This window comes from Pelophylax lessonae, assembly GCF_965119305.1.
Source record: "Pelophylax lessonae genome assembly, chromosome: 5".
Lineage (NCBI taxonomy): Eukaryota > Metazoa > Chordata > Amphibia > Anura > Ranidae > Pelophylax > Pelophylax lessonae.
In genome coordinates, this window is record NC_138772.1 from 70,660,313 (window position 1) to 70,680,303 (window position 19,991).

Below are 19,991 nucleotides of genomic sequence, written 5' to 3' on the forward strand. Positions count from 1 at the left end.
CCTCCTGAGTGCTTCTTCTCCCAGTACTGCAGCTGTATAGGTTTCTGTCTCTGCTTTGAAACTCCTCCTAAGCTCTGTGCTACAGTAGGCGGAGCTCTCTGGACTGTGCTGAATTAACAAAAAACAAAAAACAAAAACAAAGCCTGCGCATACCATAGAGACCAGTGGCGGTGGAAGAGATGAGGAATTTCCAGAGACTGAAGTTGTGCATAGGGGAGTGCACTGTAAAAGTGTGAGGGGAGGGGGAATATGTGCTGATAGGAGAGCGGGTAGGAATTTGTGCAGAAAGAACAGTGAAAGGGGGGTCAGCAGAGAGGAGAGCTGGGGGGATTTGTGTAGAGAGAAATGTGAAAGGGGAGGGGGATTTGTACCAAGTGGAGAGCTGGGGAAAGATTTGTGCAGAGCTAACTTTGAAGAGGGGGGGGGATGTGTGCATACAGTAGAACTGGGGGATGCATGCAGAGAGGAGAACTGGGGGGGATGTGTGCAGAGAAGAAAACTGGGGGGATATGTACAGAGAGGAGAGCTGAGGGGGGGGATGTGTGCAGAGAGGAGAGCTGGGAGGGATGTGTGCAGATAGTAAAACTGGGGGGGGGTGTTCAGAGAGGAAAACTAGGGGGAGATGTGTGCAGAGAGGAAAACTGGGGGGGTGTGTGCAGAGAAGAGTTGGGGGGATGTGTGCAGTACTTCTCTCCTCTAAATAAGGTGTGGCTGGAGGCGGGGTTTGGGCATGGTTGGGGCGTGGAAGGTGAGCCCCTGCACCTTTTCTCTGAGAAAAAAAAGCCCTGTGCATATGTATAAATAAATGGCAGAAAGGTCCACACAGCATGGTGTGCATCTCACCGGCTGGAACTGACGTCACTGCTTGTGGTTTACTGACGTGTTTCGCCCCACGTGCCAGGTGACCGCTGGTGGTGACGTAATTTCCGGCTAGTGGGACGCACACTGTTGTGAACTTCTGGTTTCGGTTTCCATGCTTGTTTATCCCTAAATAAATGTGAGTGGATATGTTTTAATCTATTTTGATTTTAGAATAAACAGAATTATGGTATGTGGACCCTTCTGCTGTTTATTTATACATATGCATGAGTAACCGATTGCCCTAACATTTGCACTTATACATATGCACTTTGTTCCCAAAACCCTCACGTCACATGCCAAACAACATTGACCCTTTATACCCTGGGGAAGGAATTAGGTCTGCTAAAAGATAAGCTTATATGTCATTAGCTCCGATAGCAAATCAAACATCATGCAATATGAATAGATTAACCTCATGCTATTAATCTGATGTTTGCTTATCTAAGACATCTAAGCGTTGACATAAGAAACACACCGCATACCATGCAATATCATACGTACGTGTCATTCTTGGACCTACTCAATAATTTTTTTAAGGCCAAATCACATATACATTGACTTATGTTCTAAATTTTTTCTTATACTCCGTTACTCTGATATTGTTAATATTGGATATTGTATCACCCTAAGTAAGTTCTATTGTTGGACTGCTGTAACCCATTCTTTACTTTTTAATAAAAAAATAGTTTGGAAAATAAAAAAAGGAAAAAAAGCATCTGGAATGCACCAAAAACACATCAAAACACACTAGAATGCATCAAAAAAGCGTTAAAAATGCGCATGGAAAGATGCATCCGGGAACAGACCTGGAAGGCGTTTTTGTGGTGGGAACAGGCACTAAAGGTTAGGAATCAACCGATTATCGGCAAAGCCAATATATTGAGGGCCGATATGCACTTTTCCAGATATATATCGGAATCGGCCCTGGAGGTTACCGATATTGTCGATATTTTGGAAAGTGCTTGTACCGGAGTGATGCCTGCAGCTAAAGGCATCACCCCGGTACCGGCGTCCATAGCCGACGGTCGGCTGTCATGTAATGACAACCGATGCGGCTCAGAAGCCGCTCGGCTGTCATTACAAGGAGCGGGAGGGGACGTGGGAGGGGACGTCCCCCCCCCAACCCGTCGCCTTCCGTGGCTCGCCCGGGTCTCCCGTCCCACCAGGAGACCCGTGCAACCAGCCTGCATGGCTGCATACCTCCTAAAAAGACTACCTACAGCCACAGTTGAAACTTTTTTAATAAGATCGAATGTACTTGACTCGTTCACTGGCGCAGGTTGAACCTTGTGTATATGTACCAAACTTTGCGTTCTGAATGCTTTTAAGTGCAGAGGAGGGGTTTGGGGTCTTTTAGACCCCCAGATTCCTCCACAAAAGTTCCTGTCAAAAAAAAAATTAAAAACATTTTTTTTTAAATGTACAAAAATATCGATACACCGATATGCATTGGCCAAAATATCGATATCGGCAACGAAAAAACTATATTGGTCAATCACTACTAAAGGTGTATGCAAAAACGCATTCAGAATGCTAAAATTGTGGTGTGAGCAAATCCAAAGAATAAAAGGGGTCGTCTGAGCAAAACTTTCATTTCTTAATTTGGGATAGAGTAGGGAAGGGTTAGAACCCCTGACCAGTTTTTACTGCTAACAATGTTTTCTCTGATAGAAAGTGAGGGTAACTTTCCACCAACAACAACACACAGAATGTCAGCAGGACAGGAAGTAATATAAGTAAAAGACAAACCTCTGTATTAGTGCCTGAGATAGAAGTTAAAGTCCTACAGGGCTAGTATGGAAGACTCAACACTTGGCATGCACATTATTTGCCTGGGTCGACTTCCTGATAATAAGAACTGCGGACCGTGCCTGTGCAATGCAATACACATGACTGGATTGCAATGCAGGCGCATAATTGTGACATCGTTGTCACTATCACACAGGAAGTGTCTACTGTAAGCAAGGACCTTCATGGCAGATCACCATGTCCATAGTTGCCAACATTTAAAAAAAATTTCCAGGGACACTTTGCAGCACAGCTATCAATTACCACACCCACTTTCCTGAAGCCCCGCCCACTCTGCATAATTTATCTCGCCTACTTATCAGATTATAGAGTCTACTCCAATATAGAGAGAATTACAGGAAATTAAAAAGGGAATTTCAAACTTAAGGCCACAGTAGCAGAGTTGGAATAATTCTCCCATTCAGCTGCACTACTTCTGCGTAACATTTATGGGCAGCCCGATTAACAGGCGCTTCCAGGGACAATATAAATTTCCTAGGGCAGGCTCCTATTGGCAGGGACTGTCCCAGGAAAAAAGGGACAGTTGGCAAGTATGCATGTCATGTTTAATGAACACTGCAGACTTAAAAAGATTTAATTAAAATGACATCACGATTAAAGCTTCTGTTAGAGTCTACTAGTAATTGGATTTAGATCTACATTAAGTAACTTTATCTTGGCAGGTAATCTTTAGGACAAAGCAGAGTTTGTGATGAATAACCAGATCCAAATGAGATTTGGACAGTGAAATAGACCTAAAGCTTTGCCTAAAACTATAGAGTTTCCAGAATTTCACACAGCGATCTATAGAAGATGGAATGATTTATGGGTGGAAGATAAATCCCCTGTCGTCCAGAACACCAAACTGTACAAAATCAAGTTGATTAACATAAGAAAGCACAAGAGTATCAAGCCAGCATCCTGATGAGATATGAGAGCAGAAAATTCCTACAAGAAGCTGGTCAATGAACTTGACCTGTATCTCCAAAACTCTTCTAAAATTAATTTTGTGCATTTATCAAACTGACAGCTTTACTCCCGTTACCAGCTCCTCATATTGTAGAAATGGCGTACACATCCATAATAATAATTCTGTTGTTTACAGAGGGGATTTATTCTTCTGTGTCCAGAGGCTGCAATTTTTATTTGCACTTTAATTTATTTCTGGCAGGAAGTTGGTATGTTCTTGATTAATGAAAGTACTATCGTGAGTATAAGGTCAAGTGCTGTGCTCGTTTCTGGATAATGTTGTTAAATAGAGGACAGTACTGGGAAACAGAAGACTTGTCAAAATTAACAAACGATATTGTAATCATCAAGACATGGGCGGTCTTCTCAGATGGTCAGATAAAAGTGTATCGCTAGTCAAAAATATTTTTTCAACTTTGGAAAGAGAAGGAAAGGGATAGACCCTCTGTCAAGTTTTTGTTTTTACACAGAAGGGAAAAAGAAGACATTAACCCTGAAAAAAAGAAGGGGGGGGGGGCACTTTGTTTCCAAAAACAAGACTGGTGAATACTGCAGATCAGAAGAGTTTCATGTGCTTCTCCAAATTTAATGAAAAAAAATATATCTATGCATACTAGGTTCTAGAGATCGACCGATTATCGGCAAATATATTGGAATCAGCTTTTTATTTACCGATAAGAGGTCGATATGCACTTTGCCCAAGGTTACCGATATTGCCGATATTTCGGGAAAGTGCTTGTACCGGAGTGATGCCTGCAGCTAGAGGCATCACCCCGGTACCAGTGTCCATAGCCGACAGTTGGCTGTCTTGTAATCACAACCGATGCGGCATTTTGAATGCTTAAGTGCAGAGGAGGGGTTTGGGGTCTTTTAGACCCCCAGATCCCTCCACCACAGTACCTGTAGATGACCAAAATATCGGTATCGGCTGTAAAAAAAACTATATCGGTCTATCACTACTAGGTTCACATCTTGGCAGGTTGCAGTTGATGTGTAATTGCAGCGCATTTTGAAATGCGTTTTGCATTTTTTAACATGTGTTTTTGATGCATTTTGCATTTGCGTTTTTTTTTGTGGCTAATAGAAAAGTAGTTCTGTTCATGTGGTGTGACTTTGATGCCACTTTTATGACACTTTCATGCAACTTTATACTCCCTGGCACTTAAGTAGTATCAAAGTCGCAGCAGTGAAGCTCCATTCACACTTGTTACAACTTTGATGCTACTTTGGATAGGTGCAACTCATGGTTAGAGAGTGGGCAGCCGCCGGCGTCCTTAACAACCAGTCAACAACCGATGACTCATCAGCTGTCAGTGGGATTCCCCAACGACAGCTAAAAGTAAACAAAAGAATGCCGGCATTAAATTTTGTTTTTTAAAAACTGCGTGAAGGTCCCTCCTCAATCCATACCAGTCCCTCCAGGTCTAAAACGGATTTTCTGGGTAACCACATTAAAAAAAAAAAAAAAAAATGGCATGGGGTCCTTCCAAAATCCATACCAGACCCTTATCCGAGCATGCAGCCTGGCAGGCCAGGAAAGGGGGAGAACGACGAGCGGCCAGGCCACATGCCCTCAACATGGGGGGCTCTTTGGGGTAGGGCCCCCCCCTAAAGCACCTTGTCCCTATGTTGATAAGGATAAGGGCCTCTTCCCCACAACCCTGGCTTAGTGGTTGTGGGGTGCAGGAGGGTGTAACTTATTGGAATTTGGAAGCCCCTTAGATCCCGCCACCCTATGTGAATGAGTATGGGGTCCATAGTACCCCTACTCATTTGCCTAAAAAAAAGTTCAAAGTAATCAAAAACAGCCGCTTTTAAAGTCCTTTATTCAAAAACAAACAAAAACAACAAAAAAATGGCCCCCGAAGTAGATCCAACGTCAATGACGATAAACGCTGGCTGCCGAACAGAAAAAAAAACCCATAAAAAATGCAACCCTTCCGTTTTTGGCGAGGGCCCATTGAAGTCTATTACATGTAAAAAACACAATCTGATACGGGAAAAAAGTCCCTGACCCTTTCAAAAAACACAGCAGCTGGAAAATGCATAGATGTTCCATGTCCCATAGGAAACCATGTTTTAATGGGCCGTAGTGCGTTTCTGCGAAATGCACTAACAAACGCATTGCTGTGAACCTAAGGATTCCACAAAACTTTGTTGTTGATTTACTAAAACTGGTACACACAAAATCTGGTGCAGGTGTACATGGCAGTCAATCAGCTTCTAACTTCAGCTTGTTCAATTAGGCCCCTTTCACACTGCTCCGTTCCGTTGACTGAGCCGTTCTGCTCAGCGGGGGATCGATCTGCCGATCCCCGCTGAGCAGGCGGATGGCAGCTCTGTCTCTGTGTTGTGTGCGGAGACGGAGGTGTCAGATCCCCGCTGTCCCCGATAGGTGAATCGGATGAGAATGGACCGCCTGTCCGTTCTCATCCGATCCGCCAGACGGATGGAAAATAGGGTTTCCATCTGTCCGGATTTGATGGACAGGATCGGATGTCAGCGGACATGTCTCTGCTGACATTCGCTGCCCCGTAGAGATGCATGCGGTGACCGTTCAGATCCACCTGAAAAACTGACAGCCGGATATGAACGGTCCGCATGTGTGAAAGGGGCCTTAAGCTTTGACAAAACAAAAACCTGGAAGCTGATTGGCTTCTATACCCACTGCACCAGATTTTACACTCTTCACTTTTACTAAATCTCCCAAAATATATCTTTGTCACTGATCGAACACAAAAATCCTCTCCCCAAATATGAACAAGAGCAGCACTGTAAACAGTAAATTGGCAGTCAGGTCCCTAATGTTACCCCTCCCCTGCCAGTTTTGTAGACCAGGCTACAAATATATCATTGAAAATGTTATGTTATCTCTGTCTGACAAGTGTAAAAAATTACCGTTAGGGCCCTTTTACACGTGGAGTTAGTCAGACGGTTTTTCTCAGCGGATCGATCAGCAGGAGGATGATAGCTGTTCTCCGTGCTGTGTGCGGAGACACAGCTGTCAGTTCCCCATACATCTCTATGGGGGAATCGGATGGGAACGGACTGTCTGTCCGTTCTCATCCAATCCCATCCGATCCGCTGGACAGATGGAAAATAGGGTTTCCATCCGTCCAGATTTGACGGATCAGATGTCAGCTGACATGTCTCCACTGACATCCGATGCCCCATAGAGATGCATGGGGTTACTATTCAGATCCACCAAAAAAACTGACTGCCAGATCTGAACGGTCCACCTGTGTGAAAGGGGCCTTAATCCTGCTAGGAATCTTGCAAGATGATAAACTTCTGAGCTCTCTGCCTGTGTTCCACTCAGTTACAATGTTTCCAGTTATCTATGTGGACTACTGAACACTCTTCATGTTATGGAGAAGAGGAGAGGGGAAGGTGCTCTGTAGTCCTAACATACTTCCTGTCCTAGGGTGACAACATTGCTGTTTCATAGATGCACTTTCAGTCCTGGGGTTGTCACCCTAGGACAGGAAGTGTGTTACTGGTAAAATCGCAAGGTGAAATTAAAGGGAAAAAGCCTGAAAATAATCATGTAGTTACCCCATGTAAGGACTGGTATGCTGCAATTATATAACATTTTTGATCTTGGGTTTGGATACACTTGGTCCCCACTGGTGTATTGCGTGATCAATGTATAAAAATTGAGGATTTATCTCACATTGCTCGGTGGATGGTGAATGCCTTTATCCTCCTGTTCCTATATAATTGAAAGGTCTGAGTTTATTATCACAGGTTATATGCTTTCTGGAATATTAGCCTGGTACCTTGGGAAATATTACCTTGTATCACTGCACCTCATATCCGGTTATGGATGTTTTATTAGTTCATATACGCTTCTATAGTTCTCCCTGCTGTGCTCATGTACTATTCCACTTTATCAGTACAATTATCTGCACATGATATTCTTTGATACAGTGTATTAGCCTTTGGGGAACTAAAATGCTCTTCCTATATAAAGAAAATAACAACTTTGCAGCAGTGTGGTTAACAGAAATTTACATTTCTAGTCTTATGGAAAAGCAATATACTCTTTTAAAATAGGAAGATGCTGACATTCTTAAAGATGGACATTTTTTTTTTTCTTTTCTTGCAAAGAAAGACCAGCTGATGGACATATATAATGAAAATATGGCTGTATACTATGGCTAGTCTTGAGTTCATTTATTGTAACACCCCAATAATAATCCACACAGTAGCAGGTTTAAATGTTTTTAACCACTTTACCACCGGAGGATTTTGCTGTCTTACGTCCAGGCCACTTTTTGCGATTCAGCACTGTGCGAATTTAGCTGAAAATTGCGTGGTCGTTTGATGCCATACCCAAACTAAATTTATGTCCTTTTTTTCCCACAAACAGAGCTTTCTTTTGGTGGTATTTGATCACCTGTGCGATTTTTACTTTTTGCTCTATAAACAAAAAAACGTAAATTTTGAAAAAATAATATTTTTCAAATTTTTTTATATGAAATTCCCCCCCCCCCCCCAAAAAAAAATGTAAAAATCAATTTTTTTTTAAATTTTTGGCCAATTTGTTTTCTGCTACCTATGTTTTTTAACGAGTAATGGCGGCGATCTGCGATTTTTTTTGCGGGACTGCGACATTGCGGCGGACAGATCGGACCCTTGACTGACATTTTTGACACTTTTGGGGGTACCAGTGACTTTACTGCAGTAATCAGTGCTATATATATGCACTGTTACTGTAAAAATGACACTGGCAAGGAAGGGGTTAATTTTATTGGAGAGGGAGGGGTTAATGTATGCCTGGTGCTTACTAACGTGTGTGGGGGGAGGTGACTGAGTGACACAGTGACAGATCGCAGGTTCAGCTATGCTGAACCCTGCAATCTGACCCTGCCTGTCACTAACGAGATCCGCCCGCTTGTGTTTACACAAGCAGGCGGATCTCCACACTCGATTCCCCGACAATTTTTGCTGAAAAAGTTCAGAATTCGGCAACCAGAACCGACCAAAATGCAATGGGCCAGGAAATGGGCTTTAAAAGCCTGTGATTGGACCAGAACCATTAGTAAAAGCCAATTGAGGGGGCAGGAGAATGCTAGGAATGTGATTGGAGTGACTAGGGGGTCCCTAGGCCAATCATTAGTGAATACGCCCCCCAGTATATAAGATAGCCCCCGCCAAATTCCTAGCATTGTAATACAGGGACATGGAAGAGAGTGGAAGCAGTTCTGTTAATTTTACTTTAAAGTATCATTTAGCATTTATTAGTGTGAGGAAAGGGATATCTAGTGTAGTTAGGGCGCTATTTTCCACTTTAGTTAGATTCAAAAATTTAGTTTCTGTAGGGAAAGTGTTAAGTGCCAGGGTGACCGTAGTGTAGTGTAGGGTGAACTGACACTGACTGCTATGGCAGAGTGACTGACCAAACCCTTCCATATCAGGGTGACCGCTATAGAGAAAAGATAGTTTCTCTTAGGTCACATTCGGTGCACTAATATGGCTTCTCGCCGGTCAGCCTGCTTTTTGGCTGCAGGCGTTTATAGGGATTTTTTGAGGACAAGTTTGGAGTCAGGCATGACATCTAAACTTGTGTATTGGGGTATATATACACACACATGTCTGTATATATACACCTGCACATACATAGGTGTGAAAGGAGCAGAAAACTATACTTGCGCTAATTAAATAATTAACACCAATATGGTTACGCTCCTATCACACCTATATATGTGTATGTGTAAAATACATATAAGTGTGTGTGTATATATATATATCCCTATACAGAAGTTCAGATGTTTTGCCTGCCTCCAAAGAACCCTAAAAAATGCCCAAAAAAACGGCAGCACCAAAAAAAAACGCCCAGGTGTGTTTTTGCAGCAGGCGTTTTTTTGGGCATTTTTTTGGGGTCTTTGGAGGCAGGCAAAACATCTGAACTTCTGTATAGGGGTATATATACACACACTTATATGTATTTTACACATACACATATATAGGTGTGATAGGAGCGTAACCATATTGGTGTTAATTATTTCATTAGCGCAAGTATAGTGTTCTGTTACTTTCACACCTATATATGTGTATGGGTATATATACATATAAGTGTGTGTGTATATATACCCCTATACAGAAGTTGAGATGTCATGCCTGCCTCCAAAGAACCCAAAAAAATGCCCAAAAAAAACCCTGCAATAACACACCTGGGCGGTTTTTTTTTGGCGCAGGTGTTTTTTTGGGCATTTTTTTGGAGGCAGGCAAAACATCTGAACTTCTGTATAAGGGTATATATACACACACACTTATATGTATATATACCCATACACATATATAGGTGTGAAAGTAGCAGAACACTATATTTGCACTAATGAAATAATTAACACCAATATGGTTACGCTCCTATCACACCTATATATGTGTAAAATACATATAAGTGTGTGTGTATATATTGTAAAAAAGTACCACTTAGAGAAAAGCATACCTAGGATTTTGTGTATTTAGATGTGTAAAAATAAATGAATAATATCTATAATTTAGTGACAAATCATAAAATACAGCAGCAGCAGTAGTGTGAGGAATATTGTGAAAAGAAAAATAGTCCTAATATTAGGACTATCTACAGCGCTTGCTAAATACGTATAAAAGTTATATGCAATATTTGTACATAAACTATATACCATCCGCAAATATAAGTGCAAATGTGCAAAATATAGTGCCAATCAAAATGTCAAAATTAATCAATTCATAAATATATTAATAAAAGTCCATCTCCACAAAGTGCAAAATCATAAAGGATCATAAAAAACAATAATGTTCAGTGATTGTTCCTTTCCTAGGAACTGTGCAGGTGCTCAAAAGGATTCAATGAGTGACTGATAAAGTGCAGGTGCTGGGTGCCTTCTTCCCGTGCAGAAATTTATAAAATGGGTGACTTAACAAATATAGTGGGTCTCATATACCTTACAGTATTGAGACCAATCTCTCTTGTTGGCAAGTCCCCTTTAAGATCCTCCTGTGCCGATGGTGGTTTCCTTCCTTACCATTCTATAGGGCAGCTCATGATGTTAGATTGGAAAAAGATAAAAAGGCTCCAAATAGTATAATATTGTTTTTTAAAACGATTTATTCCCATAAAAAGTGTGCAAGCTACCGATTTAGTCAGATCCCGCAAGGATCCCACTGTGGTAGTGTCCGTGACAGTCAAAAATAACCATGCAGAGTGGCAAGCGGAGGTAATTCCGGCTTGCGTTCCAATGGGTGTCACATATCACGTTGTGCGGTCCACGTCCTTGTGTGTGTGTATATATACCCCTATACAGAAGTTGAGATGTCATGCCTGCCTCCAAAGAACCCAAAAAAATGCCCAAAAAAACCCCTGCAATAACAAAACTGGGCGTTTTTTTTTTTTTTTTGGCGCAGGCGTTTTTTTGGGCATTTTTTTGGAGGCAGGCAAAACAACTGAACTTCTGTATAAGGGTATATATATACACACACACAAACTTATATGTATATATACCCATACACATATATAGGTGTGAAAGTAGCAGAACACTATACTTGCGCTAATGAAATAATTAACACCAATATGGTTACGCTCCTATCACACCTATATATGTGTAAAATACATATAAGTGTGTGTGTGTATATACCCCTATACAGAAGTTCAGATGTTTTGCCTGCCTCAAAAGACCCCCAAAAAAATGCCCCAAAAAAATGCCTGCTGCAAAAACACACCTGGGCGTTTTTTTTTGGCGCTGGCGTTTTTTTGGGCATTTTTTTGGGTTCTTTGGAGGCAGGCAAAACATCTGAACTTCTGTATAGGGGTATATATACACACACACTGATATGTATTTTACACATACACATATATAGGTGTGATAGGAGCGTAACCATATTGGTGTTAATTATTTCATTAGCGCAAGTATAATGTTCTGCTACTTTCACACCTATATATGTGTATGGGTATATATACATATAAGTGTGTGTGTATATATACCCCTACACAGAAGTTCTGATGTTATGCCTGCCTCCAATAACCCCCCAAAAATGCCCAAAAAAACGCTTGCTACAAAACCGGCAAGGTGTGAAAATAGCGAAGCCATATCCCTGTTCTATAAGTGACCTAATACAAACAATCTTTTTTTTTTCTGGTTCTGGACATGATACAGAGCTGAAACTTCACAGGTACACTGTTTAGACCCCCCAGACACTAAATGCAAAGTCAAAAATCAAAAAATCTCTTTTTTTTTTTTCAATAATTGGCTCTCTATCAAAAATGACAATTTTTAAGAACTTTTTTATGTGTGATTAATAGTCCCTGGGGCATGACCCAGAACCCCAGGCACTTTTTAGGGTCATTTATTGGGTTTTAGGGCTTCAAAATTGTGTTTTTTGATTACAGAAGTTCGGGTCCCATTGATTTCAATGGGGTTCTGAAATCCGGGCCGAACTTTTGGGAAGTTTGGGTGTTCTGGTCGAAACCAACTTTTCAAAAGTTCGATCATCCCTAATCCCTGGGTTATAACAGGGCTTTCAGCTGGAACTTGGAGGAACTCAGTTCCTCCACCTTTGGTTCAGGTCCTCTGCTCCCTACTCACCACTATCACTTGTAAACGCAGAAGGCCTCTGTGTTTACAAATGACAGCTTGTCTCCTAACAGCTGAGTGCAGGAGGGATGCAGGTTCCTGGGGTGCAGTGCAGATGCCAACACCCCCACTGGATGATCTCCCTAAAAGTGAAAGAGGCAGAGCCAACTACAGTGTGCAAGGAGGTACAAGAGACTGAGTGCTTCAGCTTAATACGGCAACAAACCTCTGACATGTAGAATATGGTGGAGCCTTTAAGGAGGTGAGGAGAAGATGGGGGCAGTGGAGGGGGTGGGGTTGCATGCAAAGGTCAGAGCTGAAGAGGAGTGAAAGTGAAATGTGGATGGGAGATGCAGAGGTAAGCTGCTGTGGAAGAAGGCTAAACTCTGCACTCTGTATGCAGCACACCCCCAAACTCTGCACTCTGTACACAATGCACTCCTGGTATTAAATGATCCTTTAAGACCCTCCCTCTCTTAGTGAAATGTGACCACACCCATTATTTGATGCAGTTTGGAGGATGCGTGTGTGTGTAGGGGGGAGGATTTTGGGGGGTCGTGGTTGAGTTCCTGTACCTATTTTATGAGAAAAAAGCCCTGGTTATAAATAAGCAGAGCGTATTTGTGTGAAACGCGTCAACCTTCTATACCTGCTACTGTCCTGTGTCGATTATTATTGGGATGTTGCAATGAATGGACTCAAAACTAGCCATAGTTTGCAGCCATTTTTTCTTTATATATGAGTTCTACGGTAGGTGGGGCTAGCACCCATTTGTGGAGTCCAATCAGCATAATTATCTCACCTGGAGCGAAGCATCTCAGAACATTGCAGGACCCTCAGCTTTATCATGGGGGATTTGTTTCCTCCCTTTAGACTTATGGCATACACCAATCAGCCATACAATTGTGACCACCCACCACAACACTATGGCCACCCACCTAATATTGAGTAGGTTCTCTTTTTGCCAAAACTGCCCTGAGCCGTCGAGGTATGGACTCCACTAGACAAAGCATCACACTGCCTCCACCAGCTTGCCTTTTTCCCATAGTGTATCTTGGTGCCATCTTTTCTCCATGTAAGTGACACACATGTACCCAACCAATCACATGGTGTAAAAGAAAAAACATGATTCATCAGACCAGGCCCCCTTCTTCCATTGCTCTGTGGTCCAGTTCTGATGCTCACTTGCCTATTGTAGGTGCTTTTGGCTGTAGACATGGGTCAACATTGGCTTCCCAACAGGTCTGCAGCTACGCAGCCTCATAAACAACAAACTGAGATACACTGTGTGTTCTGACATCTTTCTATCAGAACTATCCTTAACTTTTTCAGCAATTTGAGCTACAGTAGCTCTTACATTTGCTCCCCACGTGCATCAATGAGCCTTGGCTGCCCATGACCCTGTTGCTGGTTCGCCAGTTTTTTTCTCCTTGGACCACTCTTGATTGGTCCTGACCACTGCATACCGGGAACATCCCACAAGAGCTACAGTTTTGGAATTGCTCTGTCTAGCCATTACAATTTGGCCCTTGTCAAAGTTGCTCAAATTCTTATGATTTCTAATTTTTGCTGTTTTCAACATATCGACTTCAATGACAACATGTTCAATTGCTACCTAGTATATTCAACCCACTTTCAGATGCCATTGTCACAAGATATTCAATGTTATAAACATGGCCTGTCAGTGTTCATAATGCAATGGCTGATCGGTGTATGCAGTTAATAGCATTGCTAAACCCAGGGCACATTTATTGGGGCTTCTACTGAGTGTCCCAGGGCTCTTTTTGCAGTAACTGTTGCCTTTATCCCAAGAATGATCCTATATATACAAATGTAATCTCATGTCTCATTCTAATTTTCACTCAAAACTCTTTTTCACAGTTCTTTGAAAGTATGTTAGATTGATAATTTAGGAAATTTGGCTTTTAAATGTATTACTGGATTCATTGTTTAACACACGCTTGAGGTGATTGTGGCCTTCTTAGTGGACTTGCAACAAAAATAATTGTGTACTGTCTCATACCTCCCAACTTCTTGAGATAGGAACGAGGGACACCTATTAGCAAAAGTATGTAGACATAGGACACACCCCTTGCCCCACCTCCCTTAAAGGATAATTATACAAAAAAATGATTTAGTAAACCCAGAAATGCTTTTTTTTTTATTTTTTTTTATTTTTTTACCACTATTATTTCTTTATACTGGCTTTTAAAATTTACAAGTTTAGAAATTGGATGAAAGGTTTAGCACTGGGAAACACTTTTTAATAGATGAGTATTGAATTTTATTTACAACTTTATAGATCAGACCAAGATGAGGGACAAATGATGGGGACAGAGGGACAGAGGGACTTTGTTCCAAATCAGGGACATTCCCTCCAAATCAGGGACAGATGGAATATATGGGTAACTTTAATTCAGAAGAGATAAAGCATGTCTGTTCTGCATTAAAATTCTTTCCAGTTCACCCTTTTTTTTCTTGTTTGTCCAAAGTTCCACTTTAAGAGCAAACTGATGTAAACTGAACTGAAGGTGCATGTGCACACTGATGTAAACTGAATCCATATTCATCAGTTTTTTCTTAGAAAAAAAATGTGACTAAACTGATGATGCCTACGTGAAAGGACACTAAAATATGTGTCAAATACTGCTTAAGGCATGCTAAATCAACATGTACTCATTTTGTAGCTTTGGCATGCCATACGTGCTATTATAGGCAAATGAATCAAGAACAATGTACTTATTCAAGCATATACTGTATCTGCTTCACATCCTACATGTCTTTTCTTTTTTTCTTTTTTTTTTACAGATGTTCAAGTGGATTTGATCGTCACCGGCAAGATTGGGTAGAAAATGGATGCCCAGATGAGGTAATATGAACTGGAAAATCTTCTTATTTTCCGTATACAGTCATATTCAACACCACTGCAGTTGATCAGTGTAGTACCTCCTGTTATATTGGTGGTTCTCTTCCCTCCTCTACATTTGTTGTCAAGGTAGTCCCCTTCTCTCCCTCCTTCATTACATTGATGGTCAGTGTAGTCCCCCTGCTATATTGTATTCATTCCCCCACCTATTTGTGTTCAGTGTAGTCCCCTTTTACAACGGTGGTCTTTGTTTTCCCTCTCCCTCTATTACATGGGTTTTCAGTGTAGCCCCCCACCCCTCCCCCAGTTATGTTGGTAGTCAGTGTAGCCCGCCTCAATTATTTTGGGGGTCTGTGGAGTGTCTTCTTTCTGCTTTACATTGGTGTCAGTGTAGCCCCTCCATTACGTTAGTGCCCAGTGTAGTCCATCACCTCCATTATGTTCCCCCATTACATTTGTGGTCAGTGCTGCTTGCATTCTTTATTACAATGGAAGTCAGTGTAGTTCCCCCCATTACATTGATGGTAGGTGTAGTCCTTCCCTGTTACATTGGTGGTCAGTTTAGTCCCCCCCCTTCATTATATTAAGGGTCAGTGTAGCCTCTCAAACTCTCAATCCAACTGGATACTGGATACTGGTGGTCAGTTTAGTACTCTTTATTACGCTGGTGGTCATTGTTGTGCCCCTTTTGAATTGGCAATCAGTGTAGTGCTCCTTTTTAAATTGGTGGCCAGTGGGTTGCTGCCTCCCTGCTTTGAAGGTCAGTGGAAACAAAACTATATACCTGACAAATAAAAACTTCCAAATCTTATCCCATTGGCTCCAGCTTTGCTGAATGATGTCAACATGGGAACTATGCAGACAAGCACATGGGAGGAGGGCATCAACCCACCTGACCATTCTAGCACCTGAGATGCCACCCTACATTTGATATGCTGTTGATTAGCTGTATTATCTGAGAAACTATTTATAATTCTACACGTCCACTGTTGAGATTTACACACCTCTACAACACTGCACAGCCAGGAGGATCTCTGCTTCTTCCTGTTTCAGGTGCACTATTTCCTAGATCACCTCCCAGCTTGCTGGACAGGTGTGACAGTGCTGACCCATTCCGATAGCAGACTAGCAATTACGGTAACTGCTGGTGCAAAGACAATGTATACGTGTAGAATAATAGTGTAGCACTGCCCCCTAGAGGACTGCTGAGAATTGCACTTTCTGGATTCCCCTGGGTTACCCGTAGCAACAGTCTGTAGAAACCTATCACTTTAGATGCTTGGCTCAGACAATAAACAGTCCCAGGGATTTGTTTTTTTGTGTTTTATTTGGAACTGGGATTAGAGAAGGGATGAGTGGGATACTCCAACTATGAACTATGTATAAATCTTGAGGACAACTAGCTGCAGTGTGCATGGCAAGGCCGCTGCTTCACCTTGACACTGAAGTGAAGATAAAGAATATGAACCTGTTATAGTTTATCTTCAGGGTCTTAACTTGGTACCCCCTTTCTTACTTTCTGTGCGTACTAGCCCCTGTCCACTGACTCTCCACGGGAGTGGTCCCCTTCCTGGGCAGACCCCTGCCAAGCTTCCCGGTACTCACGGTCACTGTTTTTCCCAAGTTTGCTTTGCCTTCAGCTCCACTTGTCAGTATCCTGGACCTCCTGGCTCAGCACCACACTTCTGGCTCACTGGGCTGACCTCCGGTGACCCCCTTCCATACAGGCAGGAGGAGAGACAGCCATCACCCTCCTACTGGGACCTGGCTTCCTGCCCAAAGACACCCTGTCACATGTTCCCTTGGCTTTTATAACATATCCCAGGATGCACCACTGTTTGTGCCAACCCACTGGGATAGTTACAAAGCCTGTGTGTCACTGGCTGGGTTTCCTCCACTGTCCAACAGGCTCCCCTATCGGATACAGTGGGGACGCTCCCTCAGCCCAGATGAATCACACATGGACACATGCAACAGGCATAACTACTGATCAGGCTCCCCTGATAAGCAGATGGAGCAGACTATGATTTGCCTGCTGCTTCTCTGTAAAGCAAACTATTTTCCTTCCTAGCAACTATCTAGGAGGGTGCTACAATAGTAATTAGGCACATTCAGAACAGACAATATTGTAATCCATAAGTAGTACTACTAAAACTTGAACTTAGAGTCCATGAGTCCATGTAATAAATTAATGGCGGCAGCTATCCTGAGAGAAAGCCAGTTCTGTGGAATAAAGCTAAGGAGGGGAAGACAGGAAGGGGCACCTGAGTGTAGTATTAGTATAAACAATGTAAATGTCAAGATACAAAACACTGATTTTGTTTATAGTAATATATTTAGGCTCCGTTCACATCTAGGCGTTTTGGGGCGTTTTTGGGGCGTTTTTCTGCTCTAGGATCAGCTCTCAAAACGCCCAACAAGACAAATCCTATTCATTTCAATGGCCCCTGTTCACATCTGAGCGTTTTGACGCTGTATACAAAACGCCCAACGCTCAAAAAAGTACATGAGCTTCTTTTTGGGCAGATTACAGGCGTTTTCCATTGATCTCTATTCAATCTAAAAACGCCTGCACAAAAATCGCGGTAAAAATCGCGGTAAAATCGCGGTAAAAAACGCCGCAAAAATCGCGGTAAAATCGCGGTAAAAAACGCGCGAAAAACGCTACGCTCAGGTGTGAATGTAGCCTTAGTCATTGCAACAACTTCTGTAAAAAGAAAATAAATAAATATATATATATATATATATATATATATATATATATATTTATTTTTTTTATCAAAGATGAGCTCCGTGCAGATATAAAAGACACATATCATTAAATGTATTTGTTTTTTTTTATTAAATATAGGCAGTGTAGGTCCCTGAATTTGACCTGGTATCAGCCTTCTTTCGTTCCGGCACAGCAGGGCTACAGTGTGAGAGGAACAAGGAGACAATCAGTTCATATGCTGACAAGAGGCATGATGAAAGGAGGAGAGAGCAGAGTGATAGAGAGATGAGCTCTTTACTGTGCTACTTCTCCTTTTACTGTCCAGTCACATGATATAGCAGGTCAAGGACGATCTTGGCACCGAGGAAGTGAGTTTAATTATGCTGGCCATCAGACTGAGGACATCTAGCTGCAGAAAAAAGTACGGCAAGGGAAATATCTGAATTGAACCTGGAAATTGCTGCTAAAGTTGATTTTATTATTTTAATTTTTTGTATGGGCTCTTCATTTTTATTGTTGGATAGATTTCTGGTTGTAAAAATAAAAATGAACAAAAAGTGTTAGGAGATAATCCAGTTTACAAAGAAGTGGAGTGTTATTACTGTTTTCTTCCACTAAATATATTCATGAAAACAGACTCGTTAACAAGAATGTATACAAAGACAAAGATCTATAAGACATATGCTTCCAAAATAAGTCATTCTTCAACAACTTTCCCCTTTGAACATCTTTGCATTCAATCCATTGTTTCTTGAAATCGATGAACATTTAATTATTCTTGTTTTGACGTCCATAAAAATAGGGCAGAGTTCTGCCTGAGAGCTAATTAACGATTAGTTGGCTTTTGCTAAATGGTTGTTAGCGACTGCTGGAGCGCGTCATTTGTATTCTGAGCCTGCTGTATACTTTTTTGTACCTTTTCCAGACTAAAAGCGTTCATGTATGACCCATTGCTCTGTACAGGATGCTCAAAGCGAATACTTCAAACTCTTCACCACTAATGGATTCATAATGGAAGCACAGTTCAGGGAGAGATAATGTAACTCTTTAACCCCGCATAATGACATTGACTATACATTTCACACGCATAACTAAAAATATTTATCCTTGCACCAAGTTAAAGATCGCGTTTGTTTTCTGCGACATTATATATGTTTTCTTTTTTTACTGGAAATGCCAGAATCTTTTTTTTTACGTAAAACATTGTTGTGCTGTCCATTTAAATAAAATAATAAAATATAAAAATGTCTGCCTTTGCAGCTTCTTTTTTAACCACTTTACCACTAGAGCATTTTGCTGTCTTACGTCTGGGCCACTTTTTGCGATTCGGCGCTGTGCGAATTTAACTGACAAATGCGCGGCCATGCGACGCCGTACCCAAACGAAATTTACGTCCTTTTTTTCCCACAAACAGAGCTTTCTTTTGGTGGTATTTGATCACCTGTGCGATTTTTACTTTTTGCGCTATAAACAAAAAAAAGCGTTTAATTTGAAAAAATAACAATATTTTTAACATTTTTTTATATGAAATTCCCCCCAAAAAAGATGTAAAAACCAATTTTTTTTTAATTTTTGGCCAATTTGTTTTCTGCTACCTATGTTTGGTAAAAAAAAAATCTCAATAAGCATATTTTGATTGGTTTGCGCAAAAGTTATTGCGTTTACTAACAAAGGGAAAGATTTATGTCATTTTTGGTGTTTTTTTTTTTAACGAGTAATGGCGGTGATCTGCGATTTTTTTTGCGGGACTGCGACATTGCGGCGGACAGATCGGACCCTTGACTGACATTTTTGACACTTTTGGGGGTACCAGTGACATTACTACAGTAATCAGTGCTATAAATATGCACTGTTACTGTAAAAATGACACTGGCAGGGAAGGGGTTAATTTTATTGGAGAGGGAGGGGTTAATGTATGCCTGGTGCTTACTGACGTGTGGGGGGGGAGGTGACTGAGTGAGACAAGGACAGATCGGATGTCCAGCTATGCTGAACACTCCGATCTGTCAGTCCCTGTCACTGAGGAGATCCGCCCGCTCTGTTTACACAGGCGGGCGGATCTCCAAACTGGATTCCCCGACGATGGGGGCAGAGCAGCGGCGATCGCCGCTGCTCCTCCCCTGGCCCGACTCCCGCTGTGAATGAAAACAGCGGGAGCGCGCCTCTGGCGGCACGCGAGCGCCGCCTACAGGGGGAGGAGTCTGGCGACGTAGGTCTACGTCGTCAGACCTACAAG

The 19,991-nt window shown here is 41.8% G+C and overlaps 1 protein-coding gene across 1 annotated transcript in view; it reads left to right on the plus strand.

Moving 5' to 3' along the window:
• PLXDC2 (plexin domain containing 2) overlaps positions 1-19,991 on the plus strand; it is an 804,296-nt gene that overhangs the window by 718,571 nt on the left and 65,734 nt on the right. The window contains exon 10 of the mRNA XM_082259441.1: positions 14,985-15,045. Within this exon, the coding sequence (XP_082115567.1) occupies positions 14,985-15,045 (61 nt within the window). The remainder of the gene's footprint in view (positions 1-14,984; positions 15,046-19,991) is intronic.